Source organism: Culex pipiens, chromosome 2 (genome assembly GCF_016801865.2).
Source record: "Culex pipiens pallens isolate TS chromosome 2, TS_CPP_V2, whole genome shotgun sequence".
NCBI lineage: Eukaryota > Metazoa > Arthropoda > Insecta > Diptera > Culicidae > Culex > Culex pipiens.
The window spans coordinates 46,392,794-46,415,530 of NC_068938.1; the positions used below are offsets into that span (position 1 = coordinate 46,392,794).

General features: G+C 35.9%; 2 protein-coding genes across 9 annotated transcripts in view; one reads left to right on the plus strand and one right to left on the minus strand.

Moving 5' to 3' along the window:
• Window positions 1–22,711, plus strand: part of LOC120416767 (sodium/hydrogen exchanger 7) — a 41,732-nt gene extending 19,021 nt beyond the window's left edge. Inside the window, exons 2-14 of one of the 8 annotated variants that reach the window (XM_039578614.2) lie at window positions 6,913–7,241; window positions 7,308–7,594; window positions 7,654–7,901; window positions 11,103–11,305; window positions 11,373–11,484; window positions 11,542–11,695; window positions 11,756–11,807; window positions 12,041–12,070; window positions 12,550–12,609; window positions 12,984–13,087; window positions 17,381–17,489; window positions 17,553–17,654; window positions 22,393–22,711. In XM_039578614.2, coding sequence (XP_039434548.1) covers window positions 6,913–7,241; window positions 7,308–7,594; window positions 7,654–7,901; window positions 11,103–11,305; window positions 11,373–11,484; window positions 11,542–11,695; window positions 11,756–11,807; window positions 12,041–12,070; window positions 12,550–12,609; window positions 12,984–13,087; window positions 17,381–17,489; window positions 17,553–17,654; window positions 22,393–22,500 — 1,898 coding nt within the window. In that variant the 3' untranslated portion in view covers window positions 22,501–22,711. The other 7 variants (XM_039578613.2, XM_039578619.2, XM_039578622.2 and 4 more) reach the window with 7 other exon arrangements.
• Window positions 2,039–4,352, minus strand: LOC128092737 (serine protease 53-like). The gene is made up of 2 exons (XM_052707194.1): window positions 3,649–4,352; window positions 2,039–3,587 (listed from the first exon to the last, which is right to left on the minus strand). The coding sequence occupies exons 1-2, from the start codon at window positions 4,191–4,193 to the stop codon at window positions 2,162–2,164; spliced, it is 1,971 nt and encodes a 656-aa protein (XP_052563154.1). The 5' UTR covers window positions 4,194–4,352; the 3' UTR covers window positions 2,039–2,161.
• Window positions 22,712–22,737: the final 26 nt, after the last annotated feature.

Here is a 22,737-nt window from a genome sequence, read left to right on the forward strand (position 1 = left end):
ATGGGTTGTAACGAGCATTTCCTTAGCTTGTTACACTTGCCCCACTTTCCCCTAATCAGGAATCGGCTCCGCTTTGGGAATTTCGAAATTTGCATTCTATTTGTTTGGTTTGGTCGACTTAATTGTGATTCATTAGTTTTGCATGACTCTTCATATTTAATTCCAGAAGATTTTCATTCAGATGTTTGTTTTGGTAGTTTTGTATCACTCATTATATAAAATAACAATAAAAAATATCAGAATATTTCATGAATGCAGTCATCTGTGAAGTGCATCCGAACACCTTGTTCTGCGAAACCGGTTTTTTTCTGTTTATTTACGTTTTGTTTTGATTATGTTCTTCGATGCCACCCCTTAAAGGCCTGTTGGTAGCGTTTTTTTGTTTGAATTGTTTTAAGTTTTAAGCCTTATTATAAGAAGACATTATTTCTGAGCAATTCCAGCTCAAATTAAGAATTTTTCTGGTACTTTTGTACCCGACCATCTCCGATTTCAATGAAACTTTGTTATCCTAGGCCTATATAAACCATTTTTGTGTACATGGAGCTAATTGTACTCAAAAATTACATTTGAGAAAAGCGTAAGTTATTTAAATATTTTTGTATTTTTGTAATTTAAAAATTACTGTATCTCGAAGCCGTTGCATCGTATCAAAAAGTGGTCAAAGACAAACTTGTAGGAAATTTGATGGGCTTTCTGAAAAAATACACTGAAAGAAAAATACTTGCCATTTCTATGAGATTTTTCAATTTTTAAGTTTGAAAGTTAAATTGTAAGGTTATGTCACGATATTTTTTCGTAAATTTTTTTAAGGAAATAGCCTAAGATGTTACAAAAAGACTCACAAAAAATCCAGGATGGTATGTCCCTCGAAAAAAAAATGCAAAAATCATTTACTTAAACTGTTTTTTTTTAAGTGGTCTGAACGTCAAAATTTTCAAAAACCGATATTGGGATTCGATTCCCCAGACAATTTTACATAAAACTCTCCATATTGACCATTGTCCTATGTCCAATCCTTGGGAAGATATAGCAGTCTTAAAAATAAAGATGTTGAAAAAATAGGTTTTTTGGTGGTTTTTTGCAATTTCTATATTACAGACTTGATTTTTAAGTTTCGGAAATATTTTTACCGCAAAGCTCGTCCAATTTCCTATAAGTTTGCCTTTGACAGCATTTGAATTGGATGTATGGGCTTACAAATATAAGCTTAATTACATTGCTCATAACTAAAAATAGTATATTTTTTTCAGTGTTGTAGAAACCTGGATAGTAAATAAGCTTCGAAAATATTAAAACGAATTAAATTAAAAAGTTGTCAAAAGCAAACTTATGGGAAATTGGACGAGCTTTGCGGTAAAAATATCTTCGAGACTGAAAAATCTAGTCTGTCATATAGAAATTGCCAAAAACCACAAAAAAAAACTATTTTTTCAACATTTTTTTCTAAAACCGCTGTATCTTCACAAGGATTGGACATACGACAATGGTCCAGATAAACAGTTTTATGTAAAATTGCCTGGGGAATCGATTCCCACGATCGGTTTTGAAAAATTTTGACGTTTAGACCACTTTAAAAAACAGTTTTAGTAAATGATTTTTGAATATTTTTAGGAGAGACATACCATCCTGCACTTTTCGTGAGTCTTTTTGTAACATCTTAGACTTTTTCCTCAAAAAAATTGAAAGAAAAAAAAATCGTGACATCACCTAAAAATTTAACTTTCAAACTTCAAAATTTAAAAATCTCATAGAAATGGCATGTATTTTTTTCAGTGTATTTATTTTTAGAAAGCCCGTCCAATTTCCTACAAGTTTGTGTTTGACCACTTTTTGATACGATGCAACGGCTTCGAGACACTGTAATTTTTAAATTATACAATGCAAAAATATTTAAATAGCTTACGCCCTTCTCAAATGTGATTTTTGAGTACAATTGGCTCCATATACACAAAAATGGCTTATATAGGCCTAGGATAACATGTCTAAAAAGTACAAAAGTTCCAGAAAAATTCCTGATTTGGGCTGGAATTGGAAAATGGAAACTTCGTCTGAATGAAAAAATCTAAATTAAAAAAACCTTAACTTTTTTTAGGATTATTTCACAATAAAGTAATTTAATAATTTTTTATTAAAATAACTTTATTACACAAAGTAAATGCTAATCAGTCAACTCAACTTGCGTTATTAACGGCAAAATCGGTAAAACGGGTAGTATCGGTCGTGGCCTGATCACGGGTAGCTTCCCAATATCGTCCTCGGGACAGCATACGTAATCCGCACCCTCCTCAAACCCACACAACGTGGCACTGCTGTAGTTCGCCGTTTGCCGCCGAATCTCCACCATACACCCTATCGCATGCATGCACTTTCCTTCGATACCGTGCTTCGTCACACATGGCTTGAGCAGAAGTGGTTCCTGTTGTTCGTCAACGGGGAACGTAATCGGTGGTTCTGGAGTACTTGACCGGTCTAGGACGAACGAGTTGATCCAATCGAGATATGGAGATAACTTTAGTGTGATTAGCGGACTGTACGATCCACAGTGCTTGGCGTAGACGTTCACTCCGTACAGCTCCATGTGACCGTAACTGAACAATGGTCCTCCCTGATCAAACTCGCACAGCCCTGGGATCAGCTTGTAGTCGGTGCTCCAGCAGTCCAGGGATTCGTCGGTTATGTTATTTGCCGATCGTTGATTATCGTCACACCGTTGATTCGATTGGAGAAATAGTTGCGTTTTTGGCTCCATCGGCTTCATTTGGATTCGAAGTGAGGTTGTGGCGAACTTTGTCGTGGGATCTGCTGGGCATGCTGGTGCGATTGTTGGATTGATTTTAAGGTATAGCTGTAAACGTATTAGAGCGATGTCATCTTTTAGTGATCCTGGCTGGAAGCCGGGATGACGCTGAACTTGCGTGATTGGAACTGTGTGACCGGCTATAGAAATAGCTATTGGTTCTTGTCCGCGGTTGTTCAATGTACAGCTCGCACTGGTCACTACCGTGTTGTAATCGATCAGGGTTCCACTGCACTTGGGATGTTCTAGCGTGTCGTTCCAAAGTAATTGAACTCTACTGATGTAAGGATCTCCCACTTCACACTCCGGTTCCAATCGGTTGATATCCAGGAATGATTCGTACTGCTTCGCACACTCTATCATATCAAGTGATTCGCCAACTATTGACGTTATCCATTCGATGTGCGGTTGAATCTTTTGATACACACCGAAAGATCCGTATCCGCAGCCCCTACCAAAGGAGGTAATCCCCACCAACGTGGATACCCTCTCCTTATACGTGTACAGCGTCGTTTGCAGTGGTCCTCCCGAATCTCCTTGGCAGCTGTCCTGATTCAGGCTCGCAGCACACAGTTGATCCTCGGTGATTCCATCGGATAATCCACGGGTAGTTCCTTCGAAGGCTTCCGTACAATTGGTATCGCTGACTCGCTGCAGAAAAGCCTTCAACAGATGAGGACTGCCCGGTTCAGCAAACCCAGTAGCACCAAATCCGGCCGTATCGAACGTATCAAACGGGAAGTGATCCTCGTTCCACACGCAAGCGGGACATACTCCTGGGGTTAGACTGCAACAAAACGGCATCGTTAGATCCTAATCAATTTAATAAAAGACCAAACTTGACTTACATAACTTCACCGTCCAGTTCGATCAACGCAATGTCGTTGTACTTTGCCGAAAACCGATGCCCGGGATGACGAATGAATCTCCTGATGCCAAACTGCTGAGCAAACCGGTCGTCACTGTCCGACCCGAGATCCACATCCCCCAGGCGAACCACACTCGGTGCTACGTTCTTATCGTCAACGGCACAGTGCGCCGCGGTCAGCACAAACCTCCGCGTGATCAACGATCCGCCACACTTCCACTTAATGCTCGAGTCATCGTCTTCACTTGCGGCCGTAGTCTCCTCTGCCGAAGACCACCCGATGACGGCCATATGTGGGAACTCGGTCAAATTCACCCGCACTCCATTGAACACCAAACATTTGCTTTGAACAAATCGATGGTGAAATCGACTATCGCAGTCGGAAAGATCTTCTCGGGCAAAGTACCCCCGCGGAACACCTGCCTCGAACAGTGTTTCGTCCGATGTTCGCACACTTTCCTCCTCGAGATGAGCCACGACGAAGGACGCCACCGCCACTAGAACCGCAATCTTGCTCACAAGCATGATCTCTGCTACTGAACTTGGAGCGAAAAGAAAGTTCGCACGATCCTGACCGGAGTGGAGCTTTCAACTTTTCTGCGCTGCGTTGAACTTGCTCAGCGGCTTTTTTATCGAGCCGAACGATGCTGCGAGCAGCATATTTGCGTCATTGTGCCAGATTGGACCACACGGCTGGTAATGATGGGGATGAGTCGGGTCACGTAGATTCTTTTTTTTTGTATCCAGACAAGAATAAATTGATTCTATTTTCTAGTTATAATAAAATAACAATAAATGCTAATGGAGCAATATCTGCTCTAAACGCATGATTAATGTCGTATGAAGGGTGATTCCCCGCGCAAGTCCTGTCTCAAAATCACAGACTGCGGCGGGGATTTTTTTTTTCAGTCTTCTTGCTTGGTTGGTTGAATCAAAGATCTGAGAATCGGAGCTTACTGATCGAACGGTGATTTTATTTGTATTTTTTTTTGATGGTACGTGTTTTAGGGATGATCATTTGTGCTGATTCACCATTGTAATGCTGATGATAAAATAATTCTGCATATTCCAGAATACGAACTCGAGAAGGGATTTTCTGATTAGGAATTATGACCTTTCGGAAAAAATAGGTACGTGGAAGAAAACATTATTTCTTTATTTAACTTTTTTAAACCAATAGTTAAATTCTCAAAATACTATTTTTTTTACATAACTTTTTTTAGCGATTTTTTAATGTATTTTAGGGGAATAAAAAAGACATTTCTGAGCCATAGTGAATGATGGTTCAAAATCTGGTTTAGGAGATATTTTTTTTTTTTTTGAAAAAATCGTGTTTTTTGGAAAAAAAATTGAAAACCTTGAAAAAAAATATTAAAAATCATTTCTTAAAGAAAATTGAATCAAAAAGTGTCTAAAAATCATTTTTTTTGCAATTTTTGAAAACATTTTGAGAGAAAGCCACCCCCTAAATATTATTTTTGATAAGCTGAGAAAATTTCCATTCAATTTTGTCCTTGGAACATTGAAAATTGGGCAATTGGGTCCCAAATTTAGGCATGATTTTTTGAGATTATTGTCCACACGGATAAAGCTTATTTTTCCTAGTACTATGCCCCTTTGTCATGGTGACCACTCAAATCCCATTTTCAAATTCCCGACTTTTTCCCGACATTTCCAGAATTTCAAATAATAATTATTTCTTATCTAAAGAATGATTTCTAACAAAAACTCTTTATGAAGAAAAGTCAATATCAACCATCAAAAACAAAGTTAAAATAAATTAAAAAACAGGTTCCAAAAAATACTTTAAAAATGGAAGCACTCATTATTTTGATTCAGAGTATTTAGAAACAAAAAACAATCAATCAGTCAGTCAGTCAATAATCAGTCTTTGAAAATTAACCGAAAGCTTAACAATACTTTCAATTTCAATGTGTTTATTTTAAATTTGGATAATGTATAGTTTAACATAAACTTTGAAAAATATTTGCAACGGCCTTATCAGTTTTTAAGTACTTTTATGTATTTACAAGCCTAACCCGGAAAACTTCGTCTTTTCCTTTTTTAATTTGTTGACGTTTTTAGCTTTTTCCTTATTCAGCCTCCTATGATCAAATTTGATTTTACGCAACTTTTTCCATACAATCTGCAGATTTTCCGGAATCGGTTCCAGAGTGGCCAAAGTTGCCACTTTTTGGCGTAAGAACCTTCCTTGGGCTTATAAGAACCCAACGCAACAAAGAGCACCTCGATCCGACGCTCCGTATTGAACTGATTCGCGTTCGAACAAAACCGTCGAAATTTTTTATATATATAGATTTCCCAAAAAATATGTTGTTGCAGCAATTCGTATTTTTTTCCACACTTAAAATCCATATGGTACACTTGCCCCACCTGAACAAGATTTTTTAAAAGCTCTCAACAAAAATAACCAAAAGAAAAATCATACTTTATAATTGCTGCAAGTCATTGGTAGGGACACTACTGATCTAGGAAAAAATGCATTTTGATAAAATGAACTTAAATACGAACCCTAAGCCTTATCTTGGAATTTTTAAATGTTATAGGAAAACAAAGGATTTGAAAAAAAACATCATTAAAATTTGTGTCCCGTAGCGTTTACGTCGTTTTGGCGGTTATGTGGTAGTGGAATTAACAATTCGACATATTGGAAGTATTGGAAATTGTAAGAATGACGATCGTACGAGCGATTGTTGCTCTTGCCCCATATGGTCGTCTTGCTCCACTTTTCCCTATATCATTCGAACTAAAAGCACCATGCTTCTCCATCGAAATGACTTCCCAGTACATATTGCTGGAAACGCATGGTGCTTTGCAAGGATCTTTGTGTTCAATTAATGTACCGAATTCCGATTTTTTTTCGAAAAAATTGATAAGAAATAAATTCATAAATTGATGAGAATTCATGAATTTATTTCTTTTCATTTAAATATTTTTTTACTGGTCAAAAACATATTACAGAATTCACTAAAACAAAAACCTGAATTCATTAAAGCTTAAAAATTAACACCTCAACTCCCAAGCTCGAGAAAAAGGGGGAATTTCCATACAAATTCCCCCTTTTTCTCGAGCTTGGGAATTTAGGTGTTAAGACAGTTTTAAAATGTTATATATCCTGCCACGAAAAATTTCTTATAATTTTCAAATCTCACAAATAAATTAAGCAAATGATTATTTTAAAAAGAATGAATTTTGAATCACTTATTTCTTCCCTCCCCCGCAGGCCTCATCGTGGGTGCCATCATCCGGTACGCCGGCACAACGACGCCCATCACGCACGTGACGGTCGACCCGCAGCCGGACGCCCGGTTCAACCAGAGCCTTCCGCCGGACACGCTCTGGTTGCTCTTTCCGGGCAAGCTGGAACCGGTCGACGCCAACTCCCCGCAGACACCGGTGCGGGCCAACAAAACCTACTCGTACTCGTTCCGCGGCGAGGTGGCCAAGCTCGAGGAGAACGAGATCGACCTGAAGGCCACCTTCGATCCGGAGATTTTCTTCAACATCATCCTCCCGCCAATCATCTTCCACGCCGGGTACAGCTTGAAGCGGGTGAGTTTCAAAGTTATTTTCTGATTTTTTTGTTGAGAAAACGTAATTTTGGATGTTTTTTTTTAGAAATACTTCTTTCGCAATCTTGGAGCCATCCTCACGTTTGCCATAATCGGAACGACGCTGTCGGCGTTCCTGATCGGTGCCCTGATGTACGGGTTCGTCCAGATGATGCCAAATCTTAGTGCGAGCTTCACCTTCCTGGACACGTTGTACTTTGGCGCGCTGATTTCCCCAACCGATCCGCTCACCATTCTGGCCATATTCAGCGATATGCACGTGGACGTCAACTTGTACGCGCTGGTCTTTGGCGAGAGTGTGCTCAACGATGCGGTTTCGCTTGTACTGAGCGGGTAAGATCGACTGAGTAGCTTTAAAATCGTAGAAATTAATTAGAACTTCCAACTTTAAGTGCCATCCAAAATTACGGCGAGCATTACTCGAGCAGTGGGGACTTTGAGAGTCACGCCTTCCTACGTTCGGTGGGAAACTTTTTCAGCGTGTTCTTCCTGTCGCTCGTGATTGGCGCTTCGATGGGTTGCTGCACGGCGCTGATGACCAAGTTTACCCACATTCGCGATTTTCCGCTGCTCGAGTCGGCCCTGTTCGTGCTGATGTCGTACAGTACGTTCCTGATTGCGGAAGCGGCCGAGCTGACAGGTAAGGGGACGCGTTTTTGTCTTCCTCACTGAGGAGAGGCTATAAAATCACTCGAAAAATGAACTCTTTAATTTGATTTCCTAGACCCACTTTCAGTTATACTTATTGACTCAGAATCAAATTCTGAACAAATGCCTATGAGCAGTTCTCTCAGATTTCGGTCATTCAATTTTTGTTTGTATTTTAAAATCCGGCTGAAACTTTTTTGGTGCCTTCGGTATGCCCAATGAAGCCATTTTGCATCATTATTTTGTCCATATAATTTTCCATACAAATTTGGCAGCTGTCCATACAAAAATGATGTTATGTATGAACATTCAAAAATCTGTATTTTTTGAAAGAATTTTTTGATCGATTTGGTGTCTTCGGCAAAGTTGTAGGTATTGATAAGGACTATTCTGAAAAAAAAAATGATACCCGGTAAATTTTTTATCTGATTACTAATTTAACTTTTTGTCACTAAAACTTGATTTACAAAAAACACTATATTTAAATTATTTTTATTTTTTGATATTGTCTAGGGGACATAAAATGCAAACTTTTCAGAAATGTCCAGAATAGTCAAAAATCTTTGACCGAGTTATGAATTTTTGAATCAATACTGTTTTTTTTTTCAAAAAATCGGAATATTGGTCGCACAATTTTTTAAATTTTATTTTTCGATGTAAAATTAAATTTGCAATCAAAAAGTACTTTAGTGAAATTTTGATAAAGTTCACCGTTTTCAAGTTAAAGCCATTTTTAGGTAACTTTTTTGAAAAGAGTAGCAGTTTATCATTTTTTTTTAAATTAGTGCACATGTTTGCCCACTTTTGAAAAAAAAAAATACTTTTGAAAAGCTGAGAAAATTCTCTATATTTTGCTTTTTTTAACTTTGTTTTCTAAGTCTCACCCAAAAAAACCACAATTTCCTAACGTCGATATCTCAGCAACTAATGGTCCGATTTACAATGTTCTTGACATTTTCCGATCCGAAATATTTTCAAAGTTTTCAAATCAAGACTAACATTGCAAAAGGGCGTAATATTGAATGATTAACCCTTTTGAAATGTTATGATAAAAATTTAGACAACAGCAAAAAAGGGTGATTACCAGTATCAAGGCTGTATATCATAGGTACTCGCGATCTTGCTTTGCATTAGTGTGAGTGCATGACTCCGTGCCACTAAACCCAAAACAATAACAAACGAACAATGGACCGTGCCAGGAAAACCAAAACATAAACAATGTCAGTGTCAGTGGAGTGAGAGAGTCAGAGATAACGATTTTGACAACCGCACTACTACACACTCAATCGCGAGTACCTTAGGTAGAAAGCCATGTACCAGCATAACCTCAAATGGCCAGGTCTGATAGCAGCAAAAGAGCCGTGTAGTGAGTTGCCATTTTCTCCAGAAGCGATGTCTGATTATCTTGAAAAAAAGTCTGCAATTTTTTTAAATCGGAAATTTTTATTCCAGACGATAATTTTGTTTTAGGCCGTTACAAATCTTTTTCAAAATTCGCCAATCCCATAAGGCATATTTGGAATTGAACACAATATGCACAAACCAACAGTAACAAAAACCATTACATTTTCTGGCAACAAAATTAAAAAATGAATTTAGAAATTTAGAAATTCAAATATACAATTATAAAAACAAGTTTTTTTTTTATTTTGCGAATTAAAAAAAAATAAAATTTAAAGGTTTTAGAATTAAAAAACTTTGATTTTTTTTATTATTCTGAAACTTAGAAATTTAAAAATACAAAAATTGAAAAATCCTGAAATTTTAAAATTCTGGAATTTTTAATATTTAAATTTTTAGTAAATGTAAAAGTCGCAATTCTACATGTTTAAAACTATTAAAAATTGGAAAAAATTGCGGAATTCTTAGATCAAGAAATTCTCAAATACAAATACCTAAAAATTTAAAAATTCGGCAATTTATAAATTTAGATACTTAAAAATTCAAGAATACAAAAAAAAAGTTTTTCAAAAATCCTTTAATAAAATAAAGTTTGGGAAATAAAAAAAAATATTTAAAAATGTTCAAATTAAGGATTTCCAAAATTAAGAAATTTAATAATTCTGAACCATAAAAAATCTGAAACACAAACAAAAAAATCATACATTTAAAAATTTAAAAAAAAAATCACCGGATTCATCATACAAATTCCGGTGTAAAAAACATAGAAATTGTAAAATTCATAAGTTAAGGGTCTTTGGATTTTTTTTTAACTTTAAAGTCTTCAAAAATTAAAAAAATATAGCCTCAAAAATCTAAAAATACGAAAATTTTAAATTAATTTTAACGTTAGAAATTTAAAAATATGTAGAAATATTAAATCTTTTTGAAGCGTTTTTTTCGTATATTTCATACTTAACCCTCTACTGCTCAAATTGGGGGGGGGGGGGGGGGGGGGGGGTTTTTGTGTTTTTTTTCTGGTTTCATTTTTAGTATTTAAATTTGCATTTATCTTGTTTAGTTTATGTTTGTTTTGGTAGTATTTGGCCTATTCTACCACCTAATATAGTTACATTTTGCCTATAAATTTTTTTCATGTTTTTACAATCACTTTTTCAATTTTTTGCTTGTTTTCACATTTTTTGCTATAAAATGGCACCATTTGAATTGTAAAAAAAATGCGTGGAGGCATAGTCTGGGACACTAGAAAAAATACTGCTTTTTTTTACTTAAAATATAGGAAATGTTAGTAAAATACACAGTCAAAGTCAAAAATACATTTTTAAAAACATTGGCAAAGTCACATAAAACAAGTAAAACTTCCAACCCATACATTTTCTAAAATTTTAAGAATTCTCCTTTCCAATGCTTTTTAAAGATCAAAAATTGGTTGAAAAATTGATTTTTGGCGATTTTTTTAAATCGAAGCGGTGGGGTTGGGTTGTAGAGGGTTGAATCGACAGTCAAAAAGAAAACAACGAAAAAATGATTCGATTATCCGGAGTGAAATTTTGTCAAGGCCTTCGGATAATCGAGTCTTGACTGTATCATTTTTTTTATTTAGAATTTAAAATTTTTAAGCTTTAAAAACCTTGAATTTTGAAATTTTCTAAAAGTTTTATTTAGATAAAAATGAAAACTCTAGACACTCTAGAAGAGAAAGCTGAAAAGGATAAATTACCGCTTCTCACGTTAAAATTTGAATAAACTCCCATAAAATCACAACATATAATACAATCGCCTGCTTCAACAGGTGTCGTGGCGGTGCTGTTCTGCGGAATCTGCCAGGCGCACTACACGTACAACAATCTGTCGGACGACTCGCGGACGCGCACGAAGCAGATCTTCGAGCTGCTCAACTTCCTCGCGGAGAACTTTATCTTCTCGTACATTGGCGTGTCGATGTTCACCTTCCCGAAGCACCACTTCGATCCGCTGTTTATCTTCACGGGATTCGTAAGTGTTGGCGGATATTGTGGGTGTGAATGTTAAAAAGTAAATTTATTTTTCGAAATCTTTACAGATTTGTGCCGCCATTGGACGAGCGATCAACATCTACCCGCTGTCGGCGCTGCTAAACATCGCTAGAAAACCAAAGATTTCATGGAACTTTCAGCATATGCTTTTCTTTGCCGGTTTGAAAGTCGGAGTTTAGTTTGAATATTTTTGTTTAATTGTTTTACTTTACTTAGGTCTGAGAGGAGCAATGTCGTTTGCCCTTGCCATACGAAACACGGTGTCCGACGCACGACAAGCCATGTTGACCACAACTTCACTGATTGTGATCGCAACTGTTATCGTCCAGGGAGGAGCATCTAATTTCTTGCTGAATTGGCTGAAAATTCCGTAGGATTTGCTTTGAGATTTGTTATAGGGGTTAAATTTATAAATTATTTTATCTTGCAGCGTTGGTGTTGATGACGAAAGGGAAGTGTTGCCGTACCAAGGAGTGAGAAGTGTAAGATTCAAACTTATAGCGCACGATTTAAATATGCTTTCCGTCACATGCGCACTTAACCTTAGTTTCTAGATCAATTAACGGCAACTCGTTTGTACATAATGTTTCTCTTTTTGTTTATTTTTTCTTCACACATTTTCAAAAAACACAAACACACGCAAACAATTCTGAAACTTTTCGACTAACTGCAACCACTCTAAAAAAAAACCTGAAACTGAAAATTCACCATAAAGGTGTACAATTCCATGGAGAATACAGCCGGGGTATGTTTGAAATTCCACCTACTAAATTTATCTTTAGGCTATAAAGTGTGCAAAAATAATTTCTATCAATCCTAATTTGAAGTAGTCGTTAACCTAACCACCATACATGATGGCTGTAACCCAACCTTCTTCTAACAACTTCTACTTTGCATGAACTCCTCTCTATCTTCGCTTAAACGTCTATCTCCACTACCACCAGTGCACCAAACTCGCTATCTTTCAATAATTCTAACTTTTATCGACTTTTTAAACTGTGTTGTAATGTACTGTTTTGCAAAACCGTCACTCATGCGTCCTCAACTTTCGATTCTTCCTTTTTTTACTCCACCTGCACGCCAATCCTGCTCAATATCAATCAAAACAAAAACAAAACAAAAAATAAACCATGCCAAACGAACCAATCCGCCCAACTTGCCCATGAATCGCGCGCTTCCTTCCGCTCGGTCCGCTCCTCGTGACCCAAACTCACACACACACAGTCCATCGATGTCGGACTGAATCTTAGCCAGCTGCAGGTTAATCGACGGACTAGCTCATTGGTAAGAGGATATAAAGAGGGGAACTCTCCCCTCTCTTTTTGCTACCCCTTTTTGCTCGCTGAATGAAATCGTTACCCGTTTGCCGATCTTTTGCTCGAATTTTTCAATTTAGAACCGTCTTCAAAAGCCTCAACTCAGGGAATCCTAATCGTAAACCAAAAAAAGAAATAGTTCACCAGCAGAAATTGGAGTCATCACATTCAAAGTGTTTTTACTCGTAATCTTAGTTTACTCCATTTGTAATTTATGCTCATACTCCATAACATCGCGTAACCCGTTTGCATTCTTAGTTGCGATTCCTCGAAAGAAGCGATACCAACTCACGTGCTCCCCCCCTTCTCTTTCTTTTTTCGCAACTGCCCCATCTGCTCCAGGACCTGGAGAACCAGGACAGCGAAGGTGCGACCACGCCGGGCGGAACCCGACGGGGCAACGAGAAGGCCGTGCTGGCGCGGGTCTGGGGCAACTTTGACACCAGGTGAGTTTACAAGCAAATAATGGATAACCTAATCGCAAAAACAAGGCATTTGAGAAGCTATTTTTTGGGATTTTTTCAAGTCATTACAAAATAACAGGTTTTTTCAAGTTGTTTCAATGCGGTTCGAATCCCGCGGCGGGCGCTCTAAAATTCTTTGTGTAAATATGGGTATTCGGCGCCGTCGCTCCGTGCCATACTTTCATACACTTAGGAGCCCAGGGCGGCGAAGTCCTTGTTGATAAAAAGGAAGACACTAGTGGTTGGTACTAGCAATGGTGGCCGACAGCTATAAAGTCAACTTCGTTTTTTTTTTCAATGCATAAACTTCAATAAATTTTTTTTAATTTGCCAGATTTTGAACATTGGTAAATTGCGTGTAGAAAAGCATTGCAGATTAGTAACGACGCATTTTCTTCAAATTTTTAGTTAAACGGTTTGAAATTATAAGGTATGTTAAAATTAAACAGGACGCAAGTATTTAGAAAATATATGCTGAAATTATATCAATTTATGAACTCGAAAGATTGCATACTATCGACCAAAGTTGTAAAAATATTAAACTTTCAGTTCTCCGCGACTTACAATTATTATACCCGAAATCTTAACTCCAATTTTCGTGAAATTCGTGAAAAAATCTATAGAAAATATTTCCGGTTCTATCTCATGTTTACACAATCCCGTGTGATATTCTCTTTTTCTTTCTCATTCCCGCATTCACAATCATCCCTCCTCAACAAAACGTGGTCACAAAACAAAATTTGCCAACACAGTTTAGCGGGACGTAATCCATAGTCGGTTCCCAATCCTACTTTCGCGTTCTTTCATTGCGATTTCCTGAGAAAATAGAAGAATCTTCGGCGAGTGTTCGTGAGCGAGGAAGAGAGAAGGAGTGACGATCGCTATACTCTCTGATATTTGGTGCGAGAATCATCAAATGATAGTTTTTTTCTATCACGCATTTACACTTATTTATCATCGGATATAACTTCGTAGCTTACCATACTTTCCTTAAAACTGTATTTAAAAACTCGAGTTGTAGTGTGAGTGTTTTCGGGACGACAGTTCTTATAAAACTCCTGTTCAGTTGAAATCAATTTCTCGACAAATTTGTTAGCTATCGTTTTATTTATCGTCTGCAACACGCAGAACTTGTTAAGGTTAATGCATTTTCCCTAAAATTGCTTTTGAAAACTCGAGTCGTGGTGTCAAGTTGACGGTGCCTTTCCGTTTCACATTAAGTCTTGCATAGAACTAAAGTTTCTAAAAATGTCATCATGGGTAGAGGAAAAAAGGAAAATATTAAAAGAATTGTTGGACTGTAGAAGGTTGAATATAAAAGTGACACAAAATTGCAAAACATTAAACAATTAAATGAACCAGCTTTAAATAGTAGTTTATGCAACAAGTTGCAAAAAGAGGATTTTTTCAGCACGAGTCGTACATTTATCCAACGAGGTTCACCGAGTTGGATAAATTCGAAGAGTGCTGAAAAAATCAAGTTTTGCAACGAGTTCCATACAACATTTTTTGCAATTCCGAAAAACACCCATTGAGTGAAATTTTGAGTCAAATTTTCATGTATTTTGTCAATAAATCGTTTAAATCAAAAAAATGTTTAAAAGTGTTACTTTTCGAAACAAGTGCTGAAAAGTTCAACTTTTCAGCACTCATTTCAGTGCTGAAAAGTAGAACTTTTCAGCATTTATTTCGAAAAGTGTTGCTATTCGATTCTGTTATTTTTGGTACAGAAAAGTAGGCTATTTCGTCGTTTAAGAATGACAGGAAAAGTAAGTAGTTTCACGACGGAATTGCAAAAAACATATTTTCATGTATTCATGATACCATTTCATGTCAGTTTTTGTAGATTTTGACTTTTGGTCACCAAATCGAACCAGACTGCATAATTTTCTTAAAAATGATGAGAATGCAGTCAGAGGCAGTAAAATGATCAAGACTTTACTTCTTGGGAATCGGCTTCTCGTATTAGATCCATCAAAATCTGTGTGAAGTTTCTTAATCTTTATAACCAAAATATTAAAAAAAAATCGAAATCAAGCCTTACATTTAAAAAGTTATAAGTTTTTAGACATTTTGCAAATAAATTAATTCGACAGGTTGAAAATTGATTGATTTTCTTAGGTAGTATGTCAATAATTTTAAAAAATGCTTTCAAATTTTTAACTTTTATAATAGTTTTGGTTCATGACTAAAATAATATCCTTGATCAAATTGGTCAAAATTTTCCCATAGTTCTAGTCATATTGAGCTTAATTAAAAATAATAACAAATTGAGTTTTGGAAAATTGGTAAAAAAATTCCCATAGTTAAAGTAAAATTCAACAATAAAAATAATAACAAATTTGGTTATTTTTTTAAAGTTGGAATATCACTTGAATAACGTGATCAATGATTGAATAATTTCCGTGTGCCATAACTTGAGTAGTTATTGTCTTACTCTTTTTCATCTAAATCATCTCAATAAAAAAAAGTTTTGGAGATGTTATTATTTTCTCTTCTCATTTCTGATGATCATGCTTTTCTAATAACAAAAAGAGATATTTTAACAGGACTTGTCATTGGAATGACCTCCGTTTTGCTGTTCCCACTTATCCGGGGTTTCGTTTATTCAAGGTCAGACCATATAGTACTCTGTGGTCAGACATCAAAACGCGTTTTTCTCGTAACGTCGAAATGGCAAGTGCGACAAGATAGCATGATCACATCGATCTATACATGGACGCTGTTTGAACAAAAATGAAAATAAATTATTTTCTACCTTGTCTAACCCTTAATCTTAAATAGCTATAACTTAAAAACCGTATGTTTTTTCGAAAAAATAAAAAAAAAACAAATTCAAAAAATGCTTTTTGAATGAAAATTTTGTTTTGCTTTTAAAAATGATTTTTAAAATTTATGAAAAACCGGTTTCAATATTTTTTTTAATCATATTTACCTCCTTAAATATTCGTTCCATACTTCTCTCCCAAGTAACATTTTAGGCTTTATCATAGCTGTTAACAAACGCTATAAAAGCTATCAGTCAAAACCAAAATTAAAAACACTTCGTCGTAACAAGAACCCCGAGAAACCCCTCTTAAAACCTAAAAGGATCCCCGCAAAAGATTGTTACGGCCTATTTTTTAAAAACCTACATAGGAGTTCAAGGCTTTACAACTGAATCCTAACGACCTCCTCAAAGCCTTAATAAAACCATTGTTAAAACCTAGTCAGGAGTTATGGAAAAATGACATTTCATACAAACTGGTTTTATTCTGGCGAAAAAAATTCTTCGTTTTGCCAAATTATATAATGGAGATGGTTGGAAATGATAGATATTGGGAGTAATTAAAATCAATTCAAAGCTTATTCCTTGTAATTGATGGTTCAAATTCAGCTGCGGTTGAAATTTTATCGATGAATGTGGGGGAGATAGAGCCAAAAAATCAACTCGCTTCATCAAAAATATTTGTTTTGCAATCACAGTTTTTAATGAAATTTCTCTTTTCTTTGTAAAAAACGTTCAAATTATTTTATCACTTTTCTGGCTATGCTAACGGTGTCAGAAATTCAACATATTTTCATCAAATTTTAATCATAAACAAACTTTTCCAATTTTTTTGCCAAAATGGCAGTCGATCATATTTAATCAGACCGTTTAGCGCCATATTTAAGCATTGCTATTTGGCTTTGCAAATGCTCTTTTAGGAGCTTATGGTTTTAAGTGAGCTTTTTGCTTGCCTAATGGCACCCGGCAGCTACAAAACCATTGGTTTTATAGAAGCATGCGATAATTGGCATGGCATTGCCATCGGGGTTATGAGACTATCTTAAAACTTTCATAAAACCTTATTGAAAGCCAGTTGACTTTCATTTTCACCAGGTTTTATGTCAGAGGAATAGAACTTTGTTAAAACATATTACCTGTTAAGCTGTTAAGCAACCAAGATACCACCATAAAACCTCAATAAAACTAAGTGGTGGCTAGTTGGCTTAAAAATGTTACTCAATCTATGGCAAATATTGCCTTTTTGGGTCCAAAATAACAAAATAAAACGGTTTTGCGAATTTCACTATGTGTGAAATAAAAATAATACTTTTTTTGCACGGCTGCTGAAATTGTATTGAGACTTGTATGATCGAATCAATGATGCAAATGTTATATTGAAAATTAAATTCTCCTAATTTTCTAAAAAACCGAATTCAACATTTTTTCTTTAATTTCTAAAACAAATATCAATATAGTGTAAAGTAAAATTTTCTAAATTCCATTTGTATTTCTAATGTATTCCAAAGGTTCATGAAGCCCCTGCTGACCCACTCGCGGCCTACGCTGCTCGAGACGCTTCCGGTATGTCTCAGTCCGTTGGCCCGGCTGCTGACGACGACCGAGCAGCTGACACAGGTTAGTCGGCCTGCATTTACCCCGTAAGTTCATCTAACCAAATGCATCGCTTCTTTCAAGGAGGGCCCCACGCGACGTGCCGACTCCGACTCGGACCTGTGCATCGACGAGGACGACCGGACGTCCCGGGGGGACAACAGCATCCGGCGCAACTCGATCAATCGCGTAAGTATACGTCTCGTCTCGGACGATCGTACGATTTTTGCGAGCTATAAGAACCGCGACTAGGCGTGCGCGTGCACTCTTCTAACAAACGCAGAAAAAATACGTTTTTTTTTTGGTGACTTTTTTGTTGTTGTTGAGGCAAAAAAGCGCGGAGTAGTTTTCTCCACTACTTGTAGTATGATTGGTCGGTGGTACTAACGTTAGTATTAGATTAGAGAGCGGATAATAACATAACTAGTCGGGTAGTGTGATAGAGCCGAAATCGAACAGTTATTTTTGTACTAATCGCATTTTTTGAAAGGATAAGGGCGCGTACTTTACGGTGCAATTGAATATGCCAAACCAAAGAGAAGGGAATGATTATTTTAACACAGCTGAAAGCTTAAAATTATAAGAGAAGGTTAATCCGAATGTTAAATTACATTTCATTTCTTTCGTTCTTTTTTTTTCTCCGTACGTACTGTTTGCATGCATTCTCCTCCACTACCACTTCGTTGCATATGGTATGGATCTCTTTGATGTAACACAACCGTACTTACAAATACACTTAACAAATAAAATAAAACCTAAAAAAACGGTAGGATTCCACCGCTCAAGAAGCGAATAACGCCATCGATGCTCTTAACACGTTGGGAAACAACTTTATGTAAAATCTTTTCGTTTTTTAATTTCACTTTGTTTTGTTTCGTTACGTTGCACGTTAAACAGTTTCAATTGGTTTCTTATGTTTGTTGCGTTCTTTCTTCTTCTTTTTTTCAAATTTCAGCCCAAATTGAGAAAATAGTGTGCTTTCAGTTTAGTGAACTCCCTCCCATCAAACACTGTTAACTGAATCTGTTGAACATTAGACACAAAAAATGGCAAACCCATCCCCGCGCAAGCCCTCGTATGAGGTGCGCACCTCCTAGAGTATTGATCACACACGCACTATTGATACTTTGTATATTTTGTACATTTTAAGTTACTTTATTCGATAGCTTTACGTTGGAGTTGGAAAGGCTTTAGTTATTTATGTTTATTTGGGAAGAAAAAGATAGTAATCTTTAAAAGATGAAACCGTGCTAGGTGTTGGTGCAAGCAAAGAAACTTGCTCAATTTGCCCCAACGCCAAAACAAAAAGCGTAATTTGTGCCAATGTTGTAAACGCGTAGAAAAGGAAAACTATTCATCGAAGTGTGGTAGCAAAACGGGCTGTTCATTTTTAAGTATTTAAGTTTAGTAGTGAATGCTTATATTTAAAATTATTGGTTTTATTCCCGCGCACACGCACACAAGCAAAAAAAACAACATCACACAGCTTAGGGCGCGCACCCCCTTCTTTGTTAAGTAGGATTTGATCCCGTTTCAGTTATCGCGGTTACGAAATTAGAAAGACAGAGTTGATACGATGGATATTGGTGAGATCGCCTGTGATGAAAACACGACAAATTTGCGTTGAAATAATTTATTTTAGTCGTACTTAAGCGTTAAGTTTTATTCGGTCTCACACAACCACACACGGTTGACTGTTGTCACGAATCACAGAGGCGTAACATTGAGTAGCAAAATGAACACTGATTTATTGGTTTGAGTTTTATGAATAGAAAGAGTTGGTTGAATAAACAATAGGGGAAACACTCACAATGCCTCGAAGAGGCTAGATTCTAGTAAAAAATGAAAATATTCCAGATTTTGTTAAAAATGTCCAGAATTAAAAAATGTTCCAAAGTAAAAAAAAAAATGCAAAGCGAAAAAATTTTGGTACATTTGGTATGTTCCAAAGTATTTTTATTCCTATTGAAAACTACAGAACTCTACCTTTATTGAGTCATTTCCACTTCAATTTTTTATAGCATCTTTAGACATTTTTAACAAAAACTGGAATAATAACAGAAAGAGCAATTCTCTACGGAGGTCCAATGAAATTCTTCCTATTTGAAAAAAGTTACACAAATAATTATATAAGTAGTTGCAACGATTTGATTTTTGGATAAACGAAGTTCGTCCAAGAATTCCCTAAACCTATATAAATCTAAATGATTGTCGTTTTTTCCGATTTAATATTAACATAAACAAAGCCTTTTTTGTCAGTTTTGGATCTTATACACACAAAATATCCCAAATGATTGATCATCTTGAGGTCCCACAAATTCGCGAAACACAAAATTATCCCCTACCCGCCCAGAGCAAAACCGAGATATTTTACGTTTTTCCACATTACTCGTAACTGGATCGACCAAATTGGACGAAAATTTAATGGTTATTTATTAACATTCTATATTAACTAATGCAGGTTGAAAAAATAAATGGTTGCAGAGAAATTTAATTTTGAATCCAAAAATTAGTGGTGCTCTGTAGTAACCATGGGCGTTAGAGGGTTAATAAAATACATGATTATTCAGAAGAAAATGCAAATTGCTGTGCGTTTTTTTTTGTGTTTCCAACATATACCTACCAGCCTGTAAGATACAGAAAAATATTGTTCAGTTCTTTTGAGGGAACACAGAAAGGATGAAAATTAACGCAAAAAAACACTTTTGATAATCAACCCCAACAAGTTTCTGGATAGATGTAATCAAAGATGGCGTCCAATATGAAGGTAAAAATATCGGAGTCAAACCTCAAAGTGTAATTCAACTTTGACAGTTGACATGACTAATCTTGGGGTGTTAAATTTTTCTTGATAATTTGAAAATCTTCTGCAAAGTTGTGGGTTTTGAATTTTTGATTTTTTTTATGTAGGGGACTTGAAGCATAGTGAAATTTTAAAATACTTAACGAAGGAAAAGTACCCCCAAGTATCCCTACAAAAAATGCTTAAAAGATTTCTTATAATGTTCCTTTTTGGACTTTGTAGGAAATATTCTGCTCTTTTCAATAAAAACCTTTTGAAAGGAACACTTTTTTAAGACATTTTATTGAAAAGAGCAGAAAATTCCACAAGATTTTTTTTATTATTTTGAAAACCGAGGCAATAGCTTCCGAAAGATTGTGAGTTAAAAATATGGAAAGCCCTTATTTGACACAAAAAAAAAACATTTTTTTCACAAAATTTCAACTTTAAGAGGCTGTTTCTCAGCAACCAGCAGTCTGACCTACAATGTCTAAAAAAAAATTGCAAGAAAAATTCAGCTCTGATTGTTTTTAATTTTTATATTTTTTGCAACACAGCTTCTTAAAAAAAAATTGCAAAACAAAAACTAAACATGTTTCGAAAAAAATACCTGAAAATGTCCGTAACTTTAAAACGATGCACTCTACCAAAAAAAAAAGTGTTAAATCATTTTCGATTGTAATTTTTTTTGCATCTGAAAATAATTTTTGAAATTTGTTTGACAAAATTTTTTTTAAATGACATTTTCTAAGTAATGCATATCCAGATTTTGCACCATCCTATTCTCTAATGCAAAAGATGCCTTTTCAGTTCCCTAAAACATTTAAAACAACATTGAATACAAAATACGTTTTGGCAATTGGGCCCTAAAATTAAGCTTAAATATTTTGATATTATTGTTCACAACGATAAAGCTTGTTTTTCTGAGTATAATGACCCTTTCTACGATCGCAAAGGATTTAAAATGGATTTTGAAATCAATTTTGAAAAAAATGTTTTTAAACGTGTTTTTTACCGTTGAACATCAAAATTTACATAGGGCTTTAGGACCCTATTCAACTCTTAGTGATATGAAGTCAAATAAAAAAACAGAGAGATGTCATTTTCCGTGTACCTATTTTTTCAGAAAAGTCGTAATCATAACCTACAACTTTGCCGAAGACTGGGTTGACGCCAATCAAAAAATTTTGCGAGTTTGTAGAGAATTACTCATCTCGATCTGTGTTAATTATTATTTTTTCGGAAAAGCTTTTTCACAGTAAAATTTCTTTAATCGAAAAATTTTATGAAAAATTCAAAATAAGTTGTCTTAATTGCGCATTATTAACGCACATCATGAGTTAAAAAAAGGGTAGATTACTGGCGTTCTCGGAAGAATGTGTCCACTCGTTCATTAAAAATGTGTTGACCTTCCAAATTTTACCGTGACGTTTTGGCCGATACTGTAAAGGCGCAGCATAGTAAAGTCAATGTTCTCGGGATCGATTGCGACAATCGACACATTATATTTTTTTAGAGAATGCCTTGCTCTGCGTGTTTTATACGTTTACAGATTTATTACCAGTTTCTGATTGATAATATAACAGACAATTGGTGATATCAGCGGTTTTTCAGGAAATTGCATAAATTACAAAATGAGGCTTTTAAAAATCTTGTTGAATTTCCGTAGAGAGTTGCTTAAACGTAAATTACATACAACATACAACACGTTTTCCTTTCCGCGATAAAAAAAAGTACATGTTTTTGATTTTGAACAAAATTTAAATTACTACCTGTTAAAGCGTGTAATAGCAACCATCCGTGTCTAAAACAAAAGTAAAGTTTGTTAAACAAAACAATTAAGTCTGTTCGCCCATGTATTGCAGTTGGAGCAAGCAGTGTGGGTCGCGCACGTTTGTCAAAGCTATTTAGATATATACAAATAACTACAACTAGCGTTTATACAGTTGAAGAGTACCAACCAAGAAGACAGACAGAAAGAAAGAAAGAGAGAGAGTGAAGATCTATACCCTCAAATACAGTGTCCTATATGAAGTGTTTTCTTTCTTTTACTGCGCCTGGTCTGCTCTGAATTGGTAAACCGTTGAAACAAATCACATCCGTATCCGAAACCGCCATCCCACCCACAAACACACACACGCACAGCTGGAGATTATGGACGACTCCGTCCATGGTTCGCTGCACTCGGTCAACTTCACGAGCCGGATCATCCAGCACGGCAAACGGGCCGGCGGCAAAATATTCCACTTTTAGAAAACCACACCAAACGAGATCCTGGTTTTCTTGCTTTCACACGCCCACAATCGCCCATCGAGCACAATTTTCGCGTGACTGTGATAATTCGAAGAAAGAAAAAAAGTAACAACGCGTTGTAAATATAATTTGAACTTGTCGTTTGAAACCAAGCCTGAAAGCCATCCGAATTAGCATAACTCTCTCTCTTCGATGTATTTTGAATGTGTGTCCATGCAGAATAAAGTTGCAATCTTG

Excerpts from the sequence above, each read along its gene's own strand:
- LOC128092737 (XM_052707194.1), bottom strand. The coding sequence starts at position 4,193 with ATGCTTGTGAGCAAGATTGCGGTTCTAGTGGCGGTGGCGTCCTTCGTC. Across the intron at positions 3,588-3,648 it reads GAACTGGACGGTGAAGTTAT|TCTAACCCCAGGAGTATGTC; the intron begins GTAAGTCAAGTT and ends GTTTTGTTGCAG.